General features: G+C 39.8%; 1 protein-coding gene across 2 annotated transcripts; it reads left to right on the top strand.

Moving 5' to 3' along the window:
• The first annotated feature begins 1,446 nt into the window (after positions 1-1,446).
• Positions 1,447-17,253, top strand: bmi1a (bmi1 polycomb ring finger oncogene 1a). 2 transcript variants are annotated; one of them, XM_080417658.1, is made up of 10 exons: positions 1,447-1,783; positions 6,731-6,866; positions 8,022-8,118; positions 11,271-11,326; positions 12,407-12,454; positions 12,678-12,786; positions 13,588-13,633; positions 14,057-14,155; positions 14,401-14,481; positions 15,139-17,253. In XM_080417658.1, exons 2-10 carry the CDS (start codon positions 6,755-6,757, stop codon positions 15,526-15,528), a joined length of 1,038 nt encoding a protein of 345 aa, XP_080273784.1. In that variant the 5' UTR covers positions 1,447-1,783; positions 6,731-6,754; the 3' UTR covers positions 15,529-17,253. The 2 variants fall into 2 exon arrangements, with proteins under 2 accessions (XP_080273784.1, XP_080273783.1); XM_080417657.1 differs by having other exon boundaries at positions 1,447-1,859.
• Positions 17,254-18,484: the final 1,231 nt, after the last annotated feature.

Below are 18,484 nucleotides of genomic sequence, written 5' to 3'. Positions count from 1 at the left end.
CTCTACTTGGGTTCAGAGCTGCTGAACCAACACGCACCCTGATGGCTCCAATTCCATAAACATCCGAGACCTCTTTTATTTCAGTCCTCGGCTCTAAAGCCAATGCAACACCAGGGCAACATCTCAAAGCCCCGTTCCAGACCGCAGCCTGCAGTGCAGCTACCATCAAGCTAATATTTGTCACAAAGGTTTATTTTGCAAGTGCGTGGTTTTTTAAAATAGTCAGTGAGCCACAACTCTGTAAACCCGTAGGAAAATAAGTTAATATAAAACAGCTCATATCTTTCTATACGTTGATGTTCTTATATGATGACGGTTTAAACCAGTGTTTTCCAACCCTTTCTCATGTCAAGGACCCCCTAAATTGAAATATATTTGGCCACAGACCCCCATCTGATAATGTTTTGTGCCAGGGACCCCCAGAATCAAAGATTTGAGTTAAATGTTCGCTTTAAAAATATATATATTCCAACCCGATTCACAGATATGCACACATTTTCAAGATTTTTCAAAAATAGCAGATCTACAAGCTCATAGGTGCCACGCTATGAGCGTGTATATCTGCTATTTTTGAATAGCCAAAGCTAAGTGGTTAAAATGATTATGACGCTAACTAATTTCGCTGGGGACCCCCTGCCCCTGGTACACCCCCGAAGACCACTGGTGGTCCCCGGACCACTGGTTGAGAACCACTGGCTTTAAACGACACCAGACACACATATACTGTGTTATTCGCCGTGCAGGATTTTCAGCCACCAAGAACCTAAACAGACTAATGTCTAAGTTAATGTCTGCTCATATCAAACAGATCACATCTTTCTAAGTTGATGTTCTTATAGCCTGACATATATATATGTTATATATATATATATATATATATATATATATATATATATATATATATATATATATATATATATATATATATATCGTAGGCTATACTGTTTTATTTCAGCTCCGTGCATTATTTGGAGGATTTTCCAAGAATACACCGACATTAATTTCTAGGCACCCTTAAGTTAATGTCTTCTCATATCAAACAGATCGCATCTTTTCTGAGTTCTTGTTCTTATATGATGGTTAAAACGACACCAGACATAAATAGCCTATAATACTGTGTTATTTCATCGCCGTGCATGATAGGAAATAAGACCTAAACAGCCTGATGCTGAGGCCTATATAAGTTAATGTCTGCTCATATCAAACAGATCACATCTTTCTAAGTTATGATGGCTCAAACGAAACCCTCTCTGACATATATATACCGTGTTATTTCATCGCCGTTGTGCATGGAGGTCGGATTGTTCAGCCACCATAAGAATACACCGACATTAATTTCCAGGCACCCTTAAGGAATGAGACCACGTGACCGTCGCGGGGCGGTCGAACTACAAGCCATTTTGGGGACGTCGGGTGTCGGTTACCACAGAACAGCAACACACACACACACACACACACACACACACACACACTGCTGCAGTCTATAGCTCTGTGGGGACACCAACTTATCATCTGGTACCCGAACTGTGATCCCCTTTTTGTGCACCGCCGATCGTGGCCACCGCGATCATCGATCACCGATCGCGGTTTACAAACCCGCGCCTCGGATCAACGGGAAGGAATATAAAGGAGTTCTTTTTTTTTTTTTTTTTTTACGCGCATGTTTCACGCGCTCCCACCGGTTCGCCGTGCGCGCCGCGTCTCCTCTGCGCTACTGACAGCGTCTGCAGCTCGTTACAAGATGGCGGCGGCTCGGATCGTATGCTGCTGCTGCTGATCGCCTGTGTGTGTATACCCCCTAACTTTCATTGTCTATTCCCCGGCTCCAGTCCACGCAGTTCGGCGGTCCAGCTTTGTGGGTACGTAAACGTTCGATAGCGGGGCTCTCGGCGAGGCGCCGAGGCGGTGTGCTTCTGCGGCGGCCGATCGCTCCGTTCCGACGGGGGAAATGTAGACGATCCAGCGGTGGATGTGTGTTGAAGGGTTTTTTTCTCTGCTTTGGATGGCTATATGGCTGCAGCTTTCTCATACCGACGTGGAGGCTCCTGTGTCTCCCCCCGGACGGAAAAAAAGCTCCGATCTCTCACACGCACGTGGATGAAACCGCACAAACAACGCACATCGCATGCTTTATTCCGTCTAGATTGTGGCGTTTTAAGTTTGCTCCCGATCGGGGGTCGTTGCGTGTGCTTTGGATTTGTTCAAAGCGGGCGATCTTGGTCGATCCAGGCTGGGATGGGTGAGCTGTTTACGGCGTCGGAGTCTTCAAGTCCCCCTGTTATGGATATATGTTGATATTATGTCCCGATTTTATAGAGATGTGATCTTTGGGGTGTCGCGGATTGGCCTGCGTGTTGACTTTGGACACACATGGCCAAATGCTGGTTTTATTAACTTAAGTTCCCGCTTTGGACGGTGTTGGTCCTTGCATGGACGTTGACACGTCTTGTAAATTATTCACAAATATTTTTGATCGCGGTCACTTTTGTTCAATAACGGGATCGAAGCTGGATATGGCGCTGATCGTGGAACAATTCTGTTTGCACGGTGACCCCGGTTCACACAGGTTTTGGGAATTTTACAGACATTTATTTATTTTAACCAAGCGAGAACTTGTCCAGGGCATGATCTGCCAAAATGCTGCTGATATAGTGTCGATAGCCTGTATACCACGCAGTGAAAACATGATTCCAGTTGGAATAGCCGACTGTTTACCGCAAAAGGGGATGTATAGCCTATATCATTTGTGTTTAGACATTTTAAGATGTTTTGTCTTTGGGTGTTGATAAATAGTCCCTTAAACGCAGGTTATTGGAACGGCGGATCAAAGCTTTTTTTGGGGGTCTTTGGTTGACAGTCAAATATTTGTAAATGGCAAACCCAAGGCTTTCTTTCTATGAAAATAATATAGCATATGCATATTGGTGAATCCCTGATATGGACGTGTGTGTGTGTGTTTGTGTGTGTGTGTGTGGTCAGTCAGTTGGGAAAATTGTTGATTCACTCATGACTCACCTTATTCGTCAAATATTTAAACGTTTCACGATGACAGTGCCAAATCTCACCAAAAACACTGCATTTTATGATCTCACTGTGCGACCTTTTTTAGGATTTTAGGCTAAAGCTTGCATGCATGCTTTGTACAGTAAATCCACGGGCTGACACTTCATTCTAAACCGGTTGCTGCCTATATGTGCTGTTCAGTTTTGCACTCAATGCCGTTTGAGTTTAAAAAACACGAGTGACAGTGGATCGTTTGAGCCGGGTCTGGGGGTCTTTCCCGATCATTGTTTGTCAGTGGCTTAATTGGGGTTTTCCAGCTGCTGTTTGATATGCTTGTAACGGGAACCTCGATCTGGACAGGTGACACTATAGAACCTGGCAACCACCACGGTATAGAACCTGAAATCTGAACGTTAGAACATTTTCTTTTCACATTAACCACTTGAACCCTGTTATCCCTATTCTGAACAGAACTTAAGCCAGCTTGTAGATCGGCTATTTTTGGCAAAGAGGTTTGGTGTTGGTCTATGAAATCTATGAAAATAAATTTGTATACAGTATGTAGTGGGGCTCCCTGCTTCATCTCTCTATCAGCTAAGGGGTCCTTGGGCTGAAAACGTTGAAGACCCCTGATATAGGCTAGAATATACAGGTTTTATGTTAGATCGTGCAACATGCATGTTATGTTATGGAGCCTGCATGCAAGCGCTATGTTATGTGTGCTAAATGAGCTGGACAGCTTGTACGTTTCCACTTTGGGTCACTGGAAAAACTGAATGGAATGCATTAGGCTATGCTTTAAAAAAAATGTGTGTGTGTGTGGAGGGGTGCATGCTGGGGCGCTCTATTGGGGTGTCAAACATAATCTATATGAATCTATATTATAGATTATATAGCTTAGTATGGGCTACTATAAAGACACCCAACCATATAGCGCAAGTCTGTTAATTTCGGAAATAAGACCTTTTACGTGTAGTAAACTATCCAGTGTTTATGACTCCCCCCGAACAATGGATGATTTAACGTTGGGTGCTGTTATGTTGTGTTTGTCGGTGGTGGTAGGCTATAGAGACATTCCGTGCGTTGCTTCAATGCAGTCGCCTGTATAATCAAAGCTCCCATAGGACATACAGACAGACAGACAGGGAACAGTTGTGCAAACAGCAGATAATCGATTAATGGCGTAGCCCTACTAGACACGCTGTTTATAACCGCTCAATCCTGCGATCCCTTCCTAAAAGGTTCTCCCGGAGATCCTTTTAAGAACGGATCGTACATTTGGACATGTGTGAGAAGTTCTCCCGCAGGGAGAACCTCTCACACATGTCCAAATGTGCTTATACATCAGTCAGTATCCTGTCCAAACCCACCGTGTCCAAAATTCTACCCATCTGGGTCTTATATGTCGCTGGTATTTAATCCAAACGTTCAAGAAAGCATTGGTCTCGGATAGTTCCCCTGGAGAAGAACTCATGGCTCCGATCCAACATTTATGAATATGAATATGCTTTCACATACACGGGGCGTATTGATTGCTCATGGATTATTCACAGGGTTAAACTTCAGTTGTTCGTGGGGCTCAGAGGGCTACAAAGCCGTTATAAATGATACATGATGTGTAATGACATGATGATGTGTAATAACTCTTTTGATTATGCGTTATGCACTGGCTATTGACACACACACACACACACACACACACACACACACACACACACACACACACACACACACACACACACACACACATCTATAGACCTATGGCTGAACGGATCAGAACGACGGGCTACTTTTTTTTTGGGGGTGGGGGGGGGGCTTATTTCACGTTGGTTCTCGATCCGCTTCCCCCACTTTTACCTCGATCTGCGTGGTTTCTCAGACCCGTGTTTGTAAAGTGGGGGAAACGATGAAATAATAAACCATCCACGTTCAGATGGTGCGGGGGTCTTGGTGGGGGCAACGACGCCGAATAAAGAAGCACGCGTGATGCGACGTGTTTCAAGTTCAGTTCATGCAAACAGCCTCTGGTCCGTGGACCGTGGTGTGTCCGTGTTGTTGTTGCTGCAAACGTGTGTGTGTGTGTGTGTGTGTGTGTGTGTGTGTGTGTGTGTGTGTAGCCCACAGAACTTGGTGCTTGCTGCCTGCTGCGCAAGCGTGCGTGCGAAAATATGAAATAGAAAACCACCCCTAACTGATTATTATTTCTAATACGCATGCCGTTTCTAACCGGTCCGCGGTGCGATCGCTTAACAGAGGAACCCCCCCAACAGATCGCGTTATAATATCGCATCGATCCACAGCCTATGGATCCCATGGTGGATCGTTGTGGATCTTGAAGAGAGGGGGAGAAACAGGGAAAAAAAGCCCCACAGTCCGCTACAGTTCGCTCCCAACCAGCAGACGGGGTTTCTTTCACAAAATGGCAGCCGTGGTGTGTGTGCTTGGTGCTTGTCTATCGGCAGCACGGCAGATCTCTCCGCTTTGCCTGGTTGGTGCCTTGTTGCGATCCTTAATAGTGACGGACGGGCTGAGCCCAAAAAATGTACAGGCTATAGCCTATAGGCTGCGATCCTCTTACGATGGTGTCGCTCGCCGACACACGAGCCTTGCAGATCGGGGGGCTGGGGGGTCGGGGCAAGCGACACCTTCGTATACGACCGGAGTAGCCCTTTATGGCGCTAATCAGGCTTTTTGGAATAATAATTCCCCACATTGTTATTCCCGATGGGGATCGCCCCTATCGAGCCTGATTTGGCTAAATCCCACGTCTTGTAGTTATTTTGTCTCTCTGGCAAGATGCCAGGTGGTCGAACGCCAAAGGAAGTTGCCATAGAAACGCTTAAGATATTCCATATGTGGCACACCTGACACACGGGGTTGAATGGATGGATGGATCGCGGATGATGGACGTGTTCATCTCTATTTAAACCCCGGGTCTTTTTGGTCCAACGTCAGAACGAAACCGAACTACAATAGAACACACACCGTTTTTGTCTGGGAAAACGAGACCCGATCGTTACTTGCGTGATGCGTTCCGGTTCTGCAACAACGACATGTCTTTATGCACACGATAAGAAACTTTGAACCTTCAGGCTATATATGTTTGTGTCATCATAGCCATTTGCGCTGTGTGATCAGTGATCATTTGAACGAAGGGAAAAGCACCGAGATCGAGGATGCGTGTGTGTGTGTGTGTGTGTGTGTGTGTGTGTGTGTGTGTGTGTGTGTGTGTGTGTGTGTGTGTGTGTGTGTGTGTGTGTGTGTGTGTGTGTGTGTGTGTGTGTGTGTGTGTGTGTGTGTGTGTGTGTGTGTGTGTGTGTGTGTGTGTGTGTGTGTGTGTGTGTGTGTGTGTGTGTGTGTGCGCGTGTGTGTGTGTGTCTCCACACATTGGAGAGCAGGCAATCGACGATTGATCACCCTGTGATTGATTTATGATCTCTCATTGAACCCTCCTCGCCTGGGTCATTCGGTAGGCAAGGCAGTGTCTCCCACCGAGCCCTAAGGTTATTATAGGACTATTAGCATAAAGTATGATGCCTATGATGTTTGTTTGTTTGACACAGTTAAATAAACAATAGGCTAAAACCCACTCCTCCAAATGGTCCACCAGACCATCTCACAAACTGTAAAAACCTAGTTGTGTATTCTGTGTGACTTGTGGATTTTTTGTTGTTTTTGTTCAACATGACATTTTTAAGTAAACGTTTTTGTTTGTCTCTCTCTTCAGGACGGTCCATTTTTCTATAGAACCATGCATCGAACGACCAGGATAAAGATTACTGAGCTGAACCCTCATCTCATGTGTGTCCTCTGTGGAGGATATTTTATAGATGCCACCACCATCATTGAATGTCTGCATTCATGTAAGTTATATATGTATATATATATATTCATTAGCCTACACAAGTTTTAAAAAGTGTTGAGTTGATGCTTTTCAAGTATGCTGCTATGATATTAAATGGGCTTCTTTAAACCCTTTAAGACCCCCATAAAAGCAAAGATTTCAGTTACAAATGTTCGCTTTAAAAATATATATATATTCAAAGATTTGCACAAATTTTCACGATAAAAAAAAAAAAGCAGATCTACAAGCTCGTAGCGCGGCCCGCGCTATGAGCTTGTAGATCTGATATTTTTCAATGGCCAAAGAAATCTAAAATGACACAGATCTGACCCGGTCTTAAAGGGTTAAGTGATTATTATAATCTTTTCTTAAATGCCTCTATATTCCCCTAGATTGCTCTGGGAATATACTGGTGTGAATATACTGGTGTTAATATACATTGTTTCTAACAAAAAAAAAATTGCTATAGAGTGTTAGTAATAGTGTTTGTTCAGTAACATGGGTTCCCCCCTCTCTCCGGGTCTTTAGTGAACAAAAAAATAGAATACATTTTATTTGTAGGTTACCAATTTCATCCAATCAGCAGAGAGAACCCCACAAAGGTCATTTATCAGCTTCAAGTGTTGCAGTTCCAATTTTGTCTGCACACATTTTTTTTCTTCTTCATGTATCCTGTATGAGTTCTCTGTCCTGATTGGATCTAATTGGCATAGATAGAATAGATGGATACCGACCTGAACATTTATTTTTTAGTTTACTGAAGAGACGGGGAGACCCCTGTTACTGAGCAAAGGCTCTATAGCAATGATTATCAGAATATAGAGAGAGAACTTTTTAACACGCAACTTTTTGTTTCAACTAAGGAAATAGGCTATTGCTTACAGCACTTTTAAATAAAATAAAAAAATCATAAAATGTTGATGTAACTGGCAGGCAAGTCTTCATTTATCCTGGTTTTACTACTCTGCTCAATTATGGGATTTACTTATCCATGGCAACAAATTAGCCACTCACATATTTGACGTGGATAGTTCAAGCTATGCCTTGTGTGTGTCCAGTGCAGTCGACTGAGTAACTAATGATGTTATTCTTACTATTGTGTGTGTGTGTGTGTGTGTGTGTGTGTGTGTGTGTGTGTGTGTGTGTGTGTGCGTGTGTGTGTGCGTGCTTCCAGTCTGCAAGATGTGCATTGTGCGCTACCTGGAGACCAGCAAATACTGTCCCATCTGTGATGTGCAAGTCCACAAAACTAAACCTCTTCTCAACATTAGGTGAGCATTGGGATTCTTGATCTTTCTTTCTTTCTTTTCGTCTGCACTCTAAGCTGCAATCTTATTTAATATGACATGTCTTGTTTTTGTGGTTTGCAGTAGTTGTCTGTGCATGCATGCACACCCATTGTATTTATGGCTTAAGCCGGTGGTTGTCAAAGTGTGGTCCGGGGACCCCCAGGGGTCCTTGGGGGGGGCTACCAGGGGGTCCCCAGCAAAATGTGTTAATATAGCGTTTTAACCTCTTTAACCATTATTTTATACTTTGGCTATTCAAAAATGGCATAATACAACCTCATAGATCTGCTATTTTCTTTTTAATCTTGAAAACTTTTAACAGACATTTTTGCTTTGGGGGGTCCCTGGCACAAAACATTTTCAGATGGGGGGTCCGCGGCAATTTGGGGGTCCTTGACATGAAAAAGTTTGAGAACCGCTGGCTTGAGCAAGGGAATCCTCCCGTGAGATTGAAGTATTTTGTCTAGAATTGTCCCGTAGACTAAACAACAAAGTGTTGCCTCCTTGGCTTACGAGTCGCCCCCTCTGGGCATGAAATGATTGACTGTATTTTCATTTCAATTTGTATCGTGTATAACTTTCCCGAGGGTGAAAGTAACACTGGCGACTATATCTGATCTTCTGTCTCGTACTTGACTTGGTGAGATCTTTCCTCACAACAAGAGTCACATACAGGTGCTTGAGAGTGTTTGGATTAACCAATTAAGACCGGGAACGCATCTGTGTGTCATTTTTTGATTTCTTTGGCTATTCAAAAATAGCAGATCTACAAGCTCATAGCGCGGCACGACGCTATGAGCTTGTAGATCTGCTATATTTTTGAAAAATCACGAAAATGTGTGCAAATCTTTGTATATATATATTTTTTTAAAGTGAAAAGTTTTAACTAAAATCTTTGCTTTTTTGAGATTTTTGTAATTTATTTTTATTATGTTGCTAAAATATTAGTGGTTCTCAAACTTTTTTCATGTCAAGGACCCCCGAAATTATATATATTTGGCCGCGGACCCCCATCTCAAAATATCTTGTTCCAGGGACCCCCAGAAGCAAAGATTTGAGTAAAAAAGTATATATTATATATATATATATTCAAAGATTTGAGTAAAAAAGTATATATTATATATATATATATATTCAAAGATTTGCACACATTTTCATGATTTCTTTCCCCAAAAATAGCAGATATACAAAGCTCATTGTGCGGCACTCGGTGCCACACTATGAGCTTGCATATCTGCTATTTTTGAATAGCCAAAGAAATCTTAAAATGACACACAGATGTGTTCCCGGTCTTAAAGGGTTTAAGACTCTACACATCGTCTGAACTTGATGTCTTGTCAGTTTATTCTAACCCCATATTCCTTGCTTTAGTCACAAAAACTCCATATCGAGACGTGAACCCATTCAATCCGGGAACACATTTGTTTCACTTAAGATTTCTTTGGCTATTCAAAAATAGCAGGTATACAAGCTCATAGCGTGGCACTGAGTGCCGCGCGATGAGCTTGTAGATGCTGTTATTTTTGCTGCTATTTTTGAAAAAAAGTCACAAATATGTGCAAATCTTTTAATATATATTTTTTGCTCAAATCTTTGCTTTTGGGGGTCCCTGGAACAACATATTTTGAGACAATACATGAGAATGACATGAAAAAGTTTGAGACTCGCTGATATATAGAAACAAGTTTTTTAGAATACGTTTTATAGAATCTTCAGAAGCAAAGATTTGAGTTAAAAATATTCGTTTAAAAAAACATATATATTCAAAGATTTGCTCAAATTTTCAAGATAAAAAAAGAAAGAAAATAGCAGATCTACAAGCTCGTAGCACGGCACTCGGTGCCACGCTATGAGTTTATATAAGTATCTGCTATTTTTGCCCAAAGTATAAAATAATGGTTATAGCAAAAAAAATCTAAAATGACAGCTATGTGACTGCTATGCGTTCCCGGATTGAATTGGTTTAACCAACACGTTATATGTGTGCATGTGGATAGGCTTTTCCCCCCCATTCAAGGTACTAGAGGCATATAATACCCTCTTGCTGCAACATGAATGTGAATATATGCATCTGCATATGGGTACCAACTGTAAAGAGGATGAAAAATAATTTTCATACTGTAGTGTATAGGCAGCCATTAGACAAATTCACGATGAAAATCTTCAAAGACTCTTAAACATTTCCATACATTGAGAGGCAAGTGTTAGTTTAACTCTTGAGAGTGAAAAGTATGAAATGACCAGTGGTGGACAGTAACAAAGGAGCTATATTTACTTGAGATATGTGCATTGTTTGAGTATCTGTATACTTCACTTATTATATTTGCATTTTTGGATACTTGTGACTTTCACTCCACTACATTTCAAAGATAAATACTGTTTAGGAAGAGGAAAAAGTACTTTATGAATTAACCACTTCAGCCCCTGTTTCAAATCAAATAGCAGATCTACAAGCTCACAACTTGTTGCATTGCCGACATGTTGGCAATGCTTTCACAGCTATTTACACTACTGATATTATTTTTTAAGATTTCTGGAAAATCTTTGAAATGACATTTTAATACAGCAATGCATTGATCACTGATATTATTTACTTTTAATACAAAAAGCATGTACTTTTAAATACTTAAAACATATTTTTTTAAAGCAAGTAGGCTACTTTAACTCTTTAACTCGGGTACAAATTTGACTATGCAACTTTCACTTATAGTTGAGTAACATTTGACCAGGAGTATCTATAGTTGAGGTTGAGTACTTTGTCCACCACTGTAAATGAGGTGGTGGGTTTTAAAGATCTAAAACAGTGGTCCTCAAATTGGGGTCCGGACACCCAGGGGTCCTTCAGGGGGTCCCCAGCTAAATGAGTAAATATCGTTGCTGTTTCAGTTTTGGACATGACCTTTGACCCTTAAAATACAGTACATTTTTATTTTATTTATTTATTAAAAAAAATGTTTTAACAACACAAATCTTAACATGGGGGTCCCTGCACTCCCTGGTGCAAAAAAAAAGAAATTCAGATGGGGCGGGTTAGCGGCCAAATAAATATACATTTGGGGGTCCTTGACAAAAGTTTGAGAACCACTGTGTCTAAAAAAAATCATACAATTGTCCTTTTATTTTTCTCTCTGAAGGTCTGACAAAACTCTACAGGACATCGTGTACAAGCTGGTCCCTGGGCTCTTCAAAAGTAAGCACAGAGAATGCAGTGAAACCCTGAAGTATTCATTCAAATACAAATAGACTCTGTCATTAACCCATTAAGACCGGGAACGCATCTGTGTCATCTTACAGATTTCTTTGGCTATTCAAATAATTGCAGATCTACAAGTGGGTCCTTGACATGAAAAAAAGTTTGAGAACCACTACTGTTATAGCAACATATAAAAATAAATAAATAAAAAAATGTTAGGATTTAGATGACATTTGTAAAATCCCCAGAAGCAAAGATTTGAGTTAAAAATGTTTAAAGATTTAAAAATATATATATTTTCAAAGATTTGCACAAATGTTCTCGATTGCAGATCTGCAAGCTTGTATATCTGCTATTTTTTAATAGCCAAAGAAATCTTAAAATGACACGGTCTTAATAGATTAACAGGCTAAAATGATGATACAAAATATATACTCATACATTAGTAATTAAAAACCCATTAAAAGTATACAGTGCATCCAATAAAAGATATGCACACACACACGCACGCACACACACACACACACACACACACACACACACACACACACACACACACACACGCTGTGTCTGATGTGCGTGCGTGTGTGTGAACAGTGTACAAATGGAGCCACAAGAGTCCATTTGTTTCCATTTGTACTCTCTTCAGAGTCAAATTAAGATGGAGGCTTTTGCTGTGAAGTCACAATAGAATTGCGCAGATGCCTTGCTAATTACCATATTGTGTATGGATTCATTCACGTGGCAAGAGTTCACCGATCAGAATATCACTTTATGTAGATATAAATAAAAAACATTAATGTGCATATTGTAACCCCCTCCCCCCCCCTAAATAAATAGAATAAATAAATACAAGTCTTGCTCGTGTGTTTGTTCTCATCTACAAACATGATGGCGTTAAAAACGCAATCATGCCAAAACGTATTGGCAACACTATAAAGCTGGCACTACAACAGGAGCAGCGTGTAAACTAAGCTAAATTAATAATTATTTATTAATTAAGCAACATGACAACATGATCGTGACTAACGTTGAGGGTGAACATGCAGGCTTATAATGAATTCCTATCCGTTGCAGATGAAATGAAGAGGAGGAGAGATTTCTATGCGGAACACCCTGTAGATGGTGAGTTGTTCAAACGGATTGATTGTGTTTTATTGTGACTGTATGGTTCCAATCAACACATGGCTGGGTGAACTGATTTTCGTTTTTACACTTGCATTTAAATAGTTATTGTCATTATTGTGTTTTGCTTAAGTTTTGAATTTCCTCGTGTTGTTTTTGGTGCAGTTTGGTTAGTTGATTGTTTTCTCCCTCGTTGACTTGTTTTCGATGCATTTGTCGACAGCGTCGAACGGATCGAATGAGGACCGAGGCGAGGTGGCGGACGAGGACAAGAGGATCATAACAGACGATGAGATCATTAGCCTGTCCATCGAGTTCTTTGACCAGAACAGGTAGACCGTTTAAGCACATAGTCGCTGTCGGGCAGATCTTCATATTTCATAACTTTTATGTTTTTTCATAAATGAATGCCCCCACTTAATTGTGCAAAGGTAGCTAAAATAGCCGATCTACAAGCTCACGATGCAACGTGTTGTGAGTTGAGATTAATCATTGGTGACATTTAATCATTGGTTTAATCATTGGTTTAATCAGATCTCAACATGCTTGTCAATGTGTCATCTGTTAAAGGTGAAATATGTAAAAAAAACAAAAAAACATTCAAATATATAAAACTATTGTGTCTTTTGTCCAAGATGGACCATGTCTAGCAATCCTTGTGCTTGAGCTTGTGCTATTTGGTTACATGTGTGCCTGCTCAGACTCAAAATAACATGGGATTAAGCCAAGAACAACTGGCTTGCATAATGAACGTGTCGGACCTAAATAGATTTTTTTCCCCCAGTCACACACCTCTGTGTGTTTATGATAAGACTAATATAATGATGTAAGAGGACATTATATTAGTTGATTCATGCAGTCACAAAAGGGTACCCCTTGATATTTAGACATTCATATTTCTACAGCCACAGACTTACTTGTCATATTGCGAGAGTTGTCATAATATTTTCTTGAGCAATTCATTGTGAAAACCAGACCACTGAGGCAAGCCATTATTGTATTTCCTTTACCAGCATTACATTTAGTTAGAAATTGGAAATTAAATTATGTTCATGTGTGTAAAGTGGTGCTCATATATTGTGAGGATTATCAATGATCACTTTTCTATTGTTTGTCCCTTTCCCCATCTATAGACTTAAACTGGGCAGTGGGCCAGAAGACAGGCATTCTAAAGAACAGGTAATAAAATGTATTTTTGTTCACATCACTTATTCTGGTGTTTTTTCTTATTTCGACTTTTTTTGTTATCTTCAAAAATGTATAACTTTGAACTAACCCTAACCTTTTTAAGGTGGACCAACCTTCAGTAACATATATCTAAACATATTTCTTATATTGATGCAGTGGAAGTGTGTGTATATATATATTTGTTTTTGTATGATGTCTGTTTCTGATAGTGTTGCATTATTATGCATGATAAATGTTGCATTTATGATGCATTATAAATGTTGTATATTGTTGTATTATGGTGCATTGTAAATGTTATATTTTGTTGTATTATGGTGCATTGTAAATGTTGTATTTTGTTGGATTATGATGCATTGTAATTGTTATATTTTGTTGTATTATGATGCATTGTAAAAATAAATGTTGTATTTTCAGGTGGCTAATAAGAGATATCTCCAGTGTCCAGCAGCCATGACAGTCATGCACCTGAGAAAGTTCCTCCGCAGTAAAATGGACATCCCCGGTACCTACCAGGTAGAACATGCATGGTCCTCAATGACAAGAAATTAAAAACATAAACTAAAATATTAATTCATAAGCAAGCAGAGAAATTAAAACGGTTTGTAAATCTCAATCATAATAATAACATAATGAAAGTGAGGTTGGCAAACAGAATACTGCCATCAAGTCATTCTTTCTACGCCAGGATAATGTTTATAATTTTAGTTTTTCTCCAAATATAAATGATGAATATTGACATATTTCAACTCTCATTTTAGGTTGAAGTTATGTATGAAGAAGAGCCACTGAAAGATTACTACACGTTAATGGATATAGCATATATTTACACTTGGAGGAGGGTAAGAGAACACTTCGAAAATGCATGTTTATTAGTGTGTTTTTAATATAGGCTATATGTGTATTTATATAACGGGTATATAAATATATTATTTATGCACGTATTAATTTATATTGTTGCATTGGCTTTTAAGCATAAAATTAGACCAACTCACTGGTAAATTGGTGACTGTAAGCTGTATTGTTTAACTGTATTTTGCTTTTCACCACAATGTAGGAGTATGTTTTAAACATATCATTGTTATTGTTAACTACATCAAGCAAAGGGAATGCTGATGAAAATGAGGCTGTCTGATAACTTGGCAGCCTTTACATTTGTTAACCCATTAATACCTGGAACGCATCTGTGTCACTTTTAGATTTCTTTAGGCTATTCAAAAATAGCAGATCTACAAGCTCATAGCGCGGCACCGAGTGCCGCGCTACGAGCTTGTAGATCTGCTATTTTTGAAAAATCGTGAAAATTATTTTTTTACATTTTTTTCCGAAAAACTGTTAGGATTTAGAAAATGTTTAGAAGCGGCCTCAGGTCTTAATGGGTTAAATGTACATTGTCCCTTTTCAAATAAAGAAATAATAATAATAAATATATGAGTTGAACAAAGTTACTCGAGACATGTGGAAAATTAATATTTCTTCAATTCCATCCCCCTGCCCAGAACGGCCCGCTGCCGCTGAAGTACCGGGTGCGGCCCAACTGTAAGAAGATGAAGACGGCTCACAAGCAGCAGCAGCAGCAGCAGCAGCAGGAGGGACAGAACAGCACCGGGGCGCGGTCCGGTCCGGAGAGCGATTCGGCCAGCGACGACAAAGCCTGCAGTCCGGCCGGCGTGCCGTCCACCTCGTCGTCGCTGCCCAGCCCCGGCACCCCGCACGCTCCCCAGTCCCCGCACCACCACCCCCCGCCGCCGCCGCCGCCGCAGTTCCAGCCCGCCGCCGCCGCCGCCAACGGCGCTGCTTCCACCTCCGCCCCGCTCCCGCCCCGCCCCTTCCCCTTCGGCAACGGCAGCAAACCCCGGAAGGCGTCTCTGAACGGCTCGTCCGGGTGACTCGAAAACCCCTGAGCGACTCGGACGGATTATTAGCCAACGCCAGGACCCCAGCTCAGCTAAAACTAACCACTTGAGCCCCTGTTTTCGAAAATTGTTCCGAAAATGTTCAAAATGTTTGAAAAACTTTTCGAAAATGTCTTATCGCGGCATGCCCAAAAATAGGGACGCCAGGGACAAAGTGGTTAAAGGGGTAGTTCACCCCCAAAAATGACTTATTTGATATCAATTACACACTCCATGAAGCCTTTTTTTTGTTTTTGTCGCATTCCTAAGCCAATAATTTGATGACCGGCGAAGTCTCTGGTATAGGAGACTATTGAGTCTCCTACTGAGCAGCCACCCGGTCAACGAATTATTGGCTCAGGAATGTGACAAAAACTAAAAAATCTCCACGAATTTAAGACTTCATGGAGTGTGTAATTGATAGGAAAAAAGTATTTTTTGGGGCGAACTACTCCTTTAAGCTTAATTTAAACTCCATTGTGCGATGGTATATCGCTTGCCTTGCTGACAAAAACTGCTCTACATTAGCTGTTATATACGAGTTCTTGTTTTTGTTTGTAGATCACTTCCTGTTGGCAACGCCACTGTGTTATGGAGTGTAAATTAGGCGTCACCGTTTCCATGCCAATGTAGTTCCATTGTCGTAGAGGCTCTCTTTCTTTCTCTCTCTCTCTCTCTTTTTATTACCGTTGTTGTTATAAATATTATGGAATATGTAAGTTTAACTGTAGTGGAAAGTGAAACATTTCAAAAAAAGAGAAGGAACTGGGGTGGGGATTTTTATAACTTGTTTTATTTTTTGGAAAAGGTGGCATTCACGGTTTGACATTGTATAAAGAGTTTACAGGATAACCAACGGTAAACATTTATTCCCCATAAAGCTACATTTTCTGTTTTTTATTATTTTTATTTTGCAGATGACTGAAGATGGTCTTTTATATTCTTCGCTTTACTGATTCTATATATATATTTTCTTCGAAATCGAATGTGTTCATATAACTGTTTTTAATTGTTAGGAAATTGTCAGCTATAGGCCTAAAGCATGCTCATTAAGACTCTTTATTGTTTTTTCTTTTAAGAAAAAAAAAGATGTTCATGGACGGTCTCCAGCCTAAAACTCTGGACTATTTCATCAGATTATTATTATTATTGTATTTTTTAGTATTTGAGAGAGGCTTGGTTAAAGTGAACAATGCCCACCTGTAGAAGGAACTTGTGAAGGTGGCTCTGGACAAATTGGAAAGGAATTAGATTAATATTGAAAATAAAATATGAATCCCAATACATCTGGAGATATTCAAATATCTCCATAAATTCATTCAATTTTATTTTTCCCTTCTACTGGAAACGAATGTTATTTTTTTTCCTCCCCTGTCCTTTTTATTTTTTATTTTTGTGTAGCTGCAGTGGAATCAAATTGCTTATTCTTCACATCTTTAAAACTCAAAGAACAGTTTAGAAAACCCACATGTAAATAGACACCCCCAAAAAAAGCATATTTAATCAGCGATGACATTAATCTGTTCCCATTTTACCCTGAGGGAAAAGTATACAATTACAATACAATACAAACTAGCATCTCATTCTCAGCAGCCATTTCATGCTCAATGACAAATGTTTCGATGTCTCCTGTGTTTTACGTATTTGTATCGCTCGATTGTATGAACAACTATTGTATTGTTACTGTTGCACAGTATAAAGACGTCTAAATAAAACATTTTACACTTATAAAAATACAGGATTTCACTCGTTTTTCTTGTTGAGACCGGCAGACTGTTGAGAGGACGTTAGCATGAAATGACAGCATCAGACAATGGACAGATGTCTCTCGTGTTGAACCAGCACTTATTTAAGTTAATTTACTTTAATTTAATTTAGACAAGTACGGCATCTTTACAAGATATAAAAACAAATGTACGTTTACATGATCAAATCATTTAAATTAATGAATTAAGTTAGGCAGTGGTGGAAAAAGTACTCAAATGTTTTACTTAAATAAAAGTATTAATACTACAATGTAGATTGTAGAAACACTGTTACAAGTAAAAAATCCGTAAAAGTCCAAAAGTATTGGTATAAGTAGCCTACTGATTATGCAGAATGTCCCATTTCACAAGTTTTCAAATTTATAAAATGTTCAAATAGCCAAAGTTTGAATAGGGCTGAAGTGGTTAATGTAGGTTTTGTAATACGGTAATAATAATCAAAATCTACAAAATAACTAGGCCTATAGTTTTTAAATAATTGTAGTGGAGGAAAAGTACAATATTTGTCTCTGAGATGTAATGGAGTAAAAGTAAAAGTATCGAAAATTGGAAATACTCCAGTAAAGTAAAAGTACCTCACAATTAATATAAGTACAGTACTTGAGTAAATGTAATTAGTTACTTTACACCACTGCTAACGACAGTAGAACAACAGTCAAGTATTGATTGGTTGAATACTTTGGTCCTAACTAGAGCAGAATCTAATCTACAACAAAATATGTCAATATATGTCAGTGTGACAGTCCAAATCGTGCCTTTGCTCCAATTACAAAATTGTGCATAAGTACAGTAGGCTACTTGAGTACATGTGCTTAGTTACTTTCCACCAATGAAGTTACTTTCCACCACTGAAGTAAGGTTAGATGTTTGTTTATTTTCGTCAATAGGCTACTTGAATATTATTTTCAAGCAGCAGAAAACGGCAATGCGTGCGGGAAACATCTAGTATTTTGAGGTCCGTAATGAACCACTTAAACCCCATCATCCATACTCTGGGAACATTGTTCGCAGAAAATAGCAGTCGTTGTGACTGTGAGCTTGTCGATCTGCTATTTCAAGCGAAGATATTTAATGTAGAGAGCGAAAACAGAAAAGCCACTACAGAGCCCTGAGGGACTCCGCTAGACACCCCGTATTGGGTTTGTTTATGTGTTATTATTCAAATATTTGTATTGAATTTTTCC

Source organism: Gymnoscopelus braueri, assembly GCF_963280865.1.
Source record: "Gymnoscopelus braueri genome assembly, chromosome: 21".
Classification (NCBI taxonomy): domain Eukaryota; kingdom Metazoa; phylum Chordata; class Actinopteri; order Myctophiformes; family Myctophidae; genus Gymnoscopelus; species Gymnoscopelus braueri.
This window is presented reverse-complemented; position numbering and strand designations above follow the sequence as displayed.

Excerpts from the sequence above, each read along its gene's own strand:
- bmi1a (XM_080417658.1), top strand. The coding sequence starts at position 6,755 with ATGCATCGAACGACCAGGATAAAGATTACTGAGCTGAACCCTCATCTC. Across the intron at positions 6,867-8,021 it reads CATTGAATGTCTGCATTCAT|TCTGCAAGATGTGCATTGTG; the intron begins GTAAGTTATATA and ends GCGTGCTTCCAG. Across the intron at positions 11,327-12,406 it reads GGTCCCTGGGCTCTTCAAAA|ATGAAATGAAGAGGAGGAGA; the intron begins GTAAGCACAGAG and ends TATCCGTTGCAG.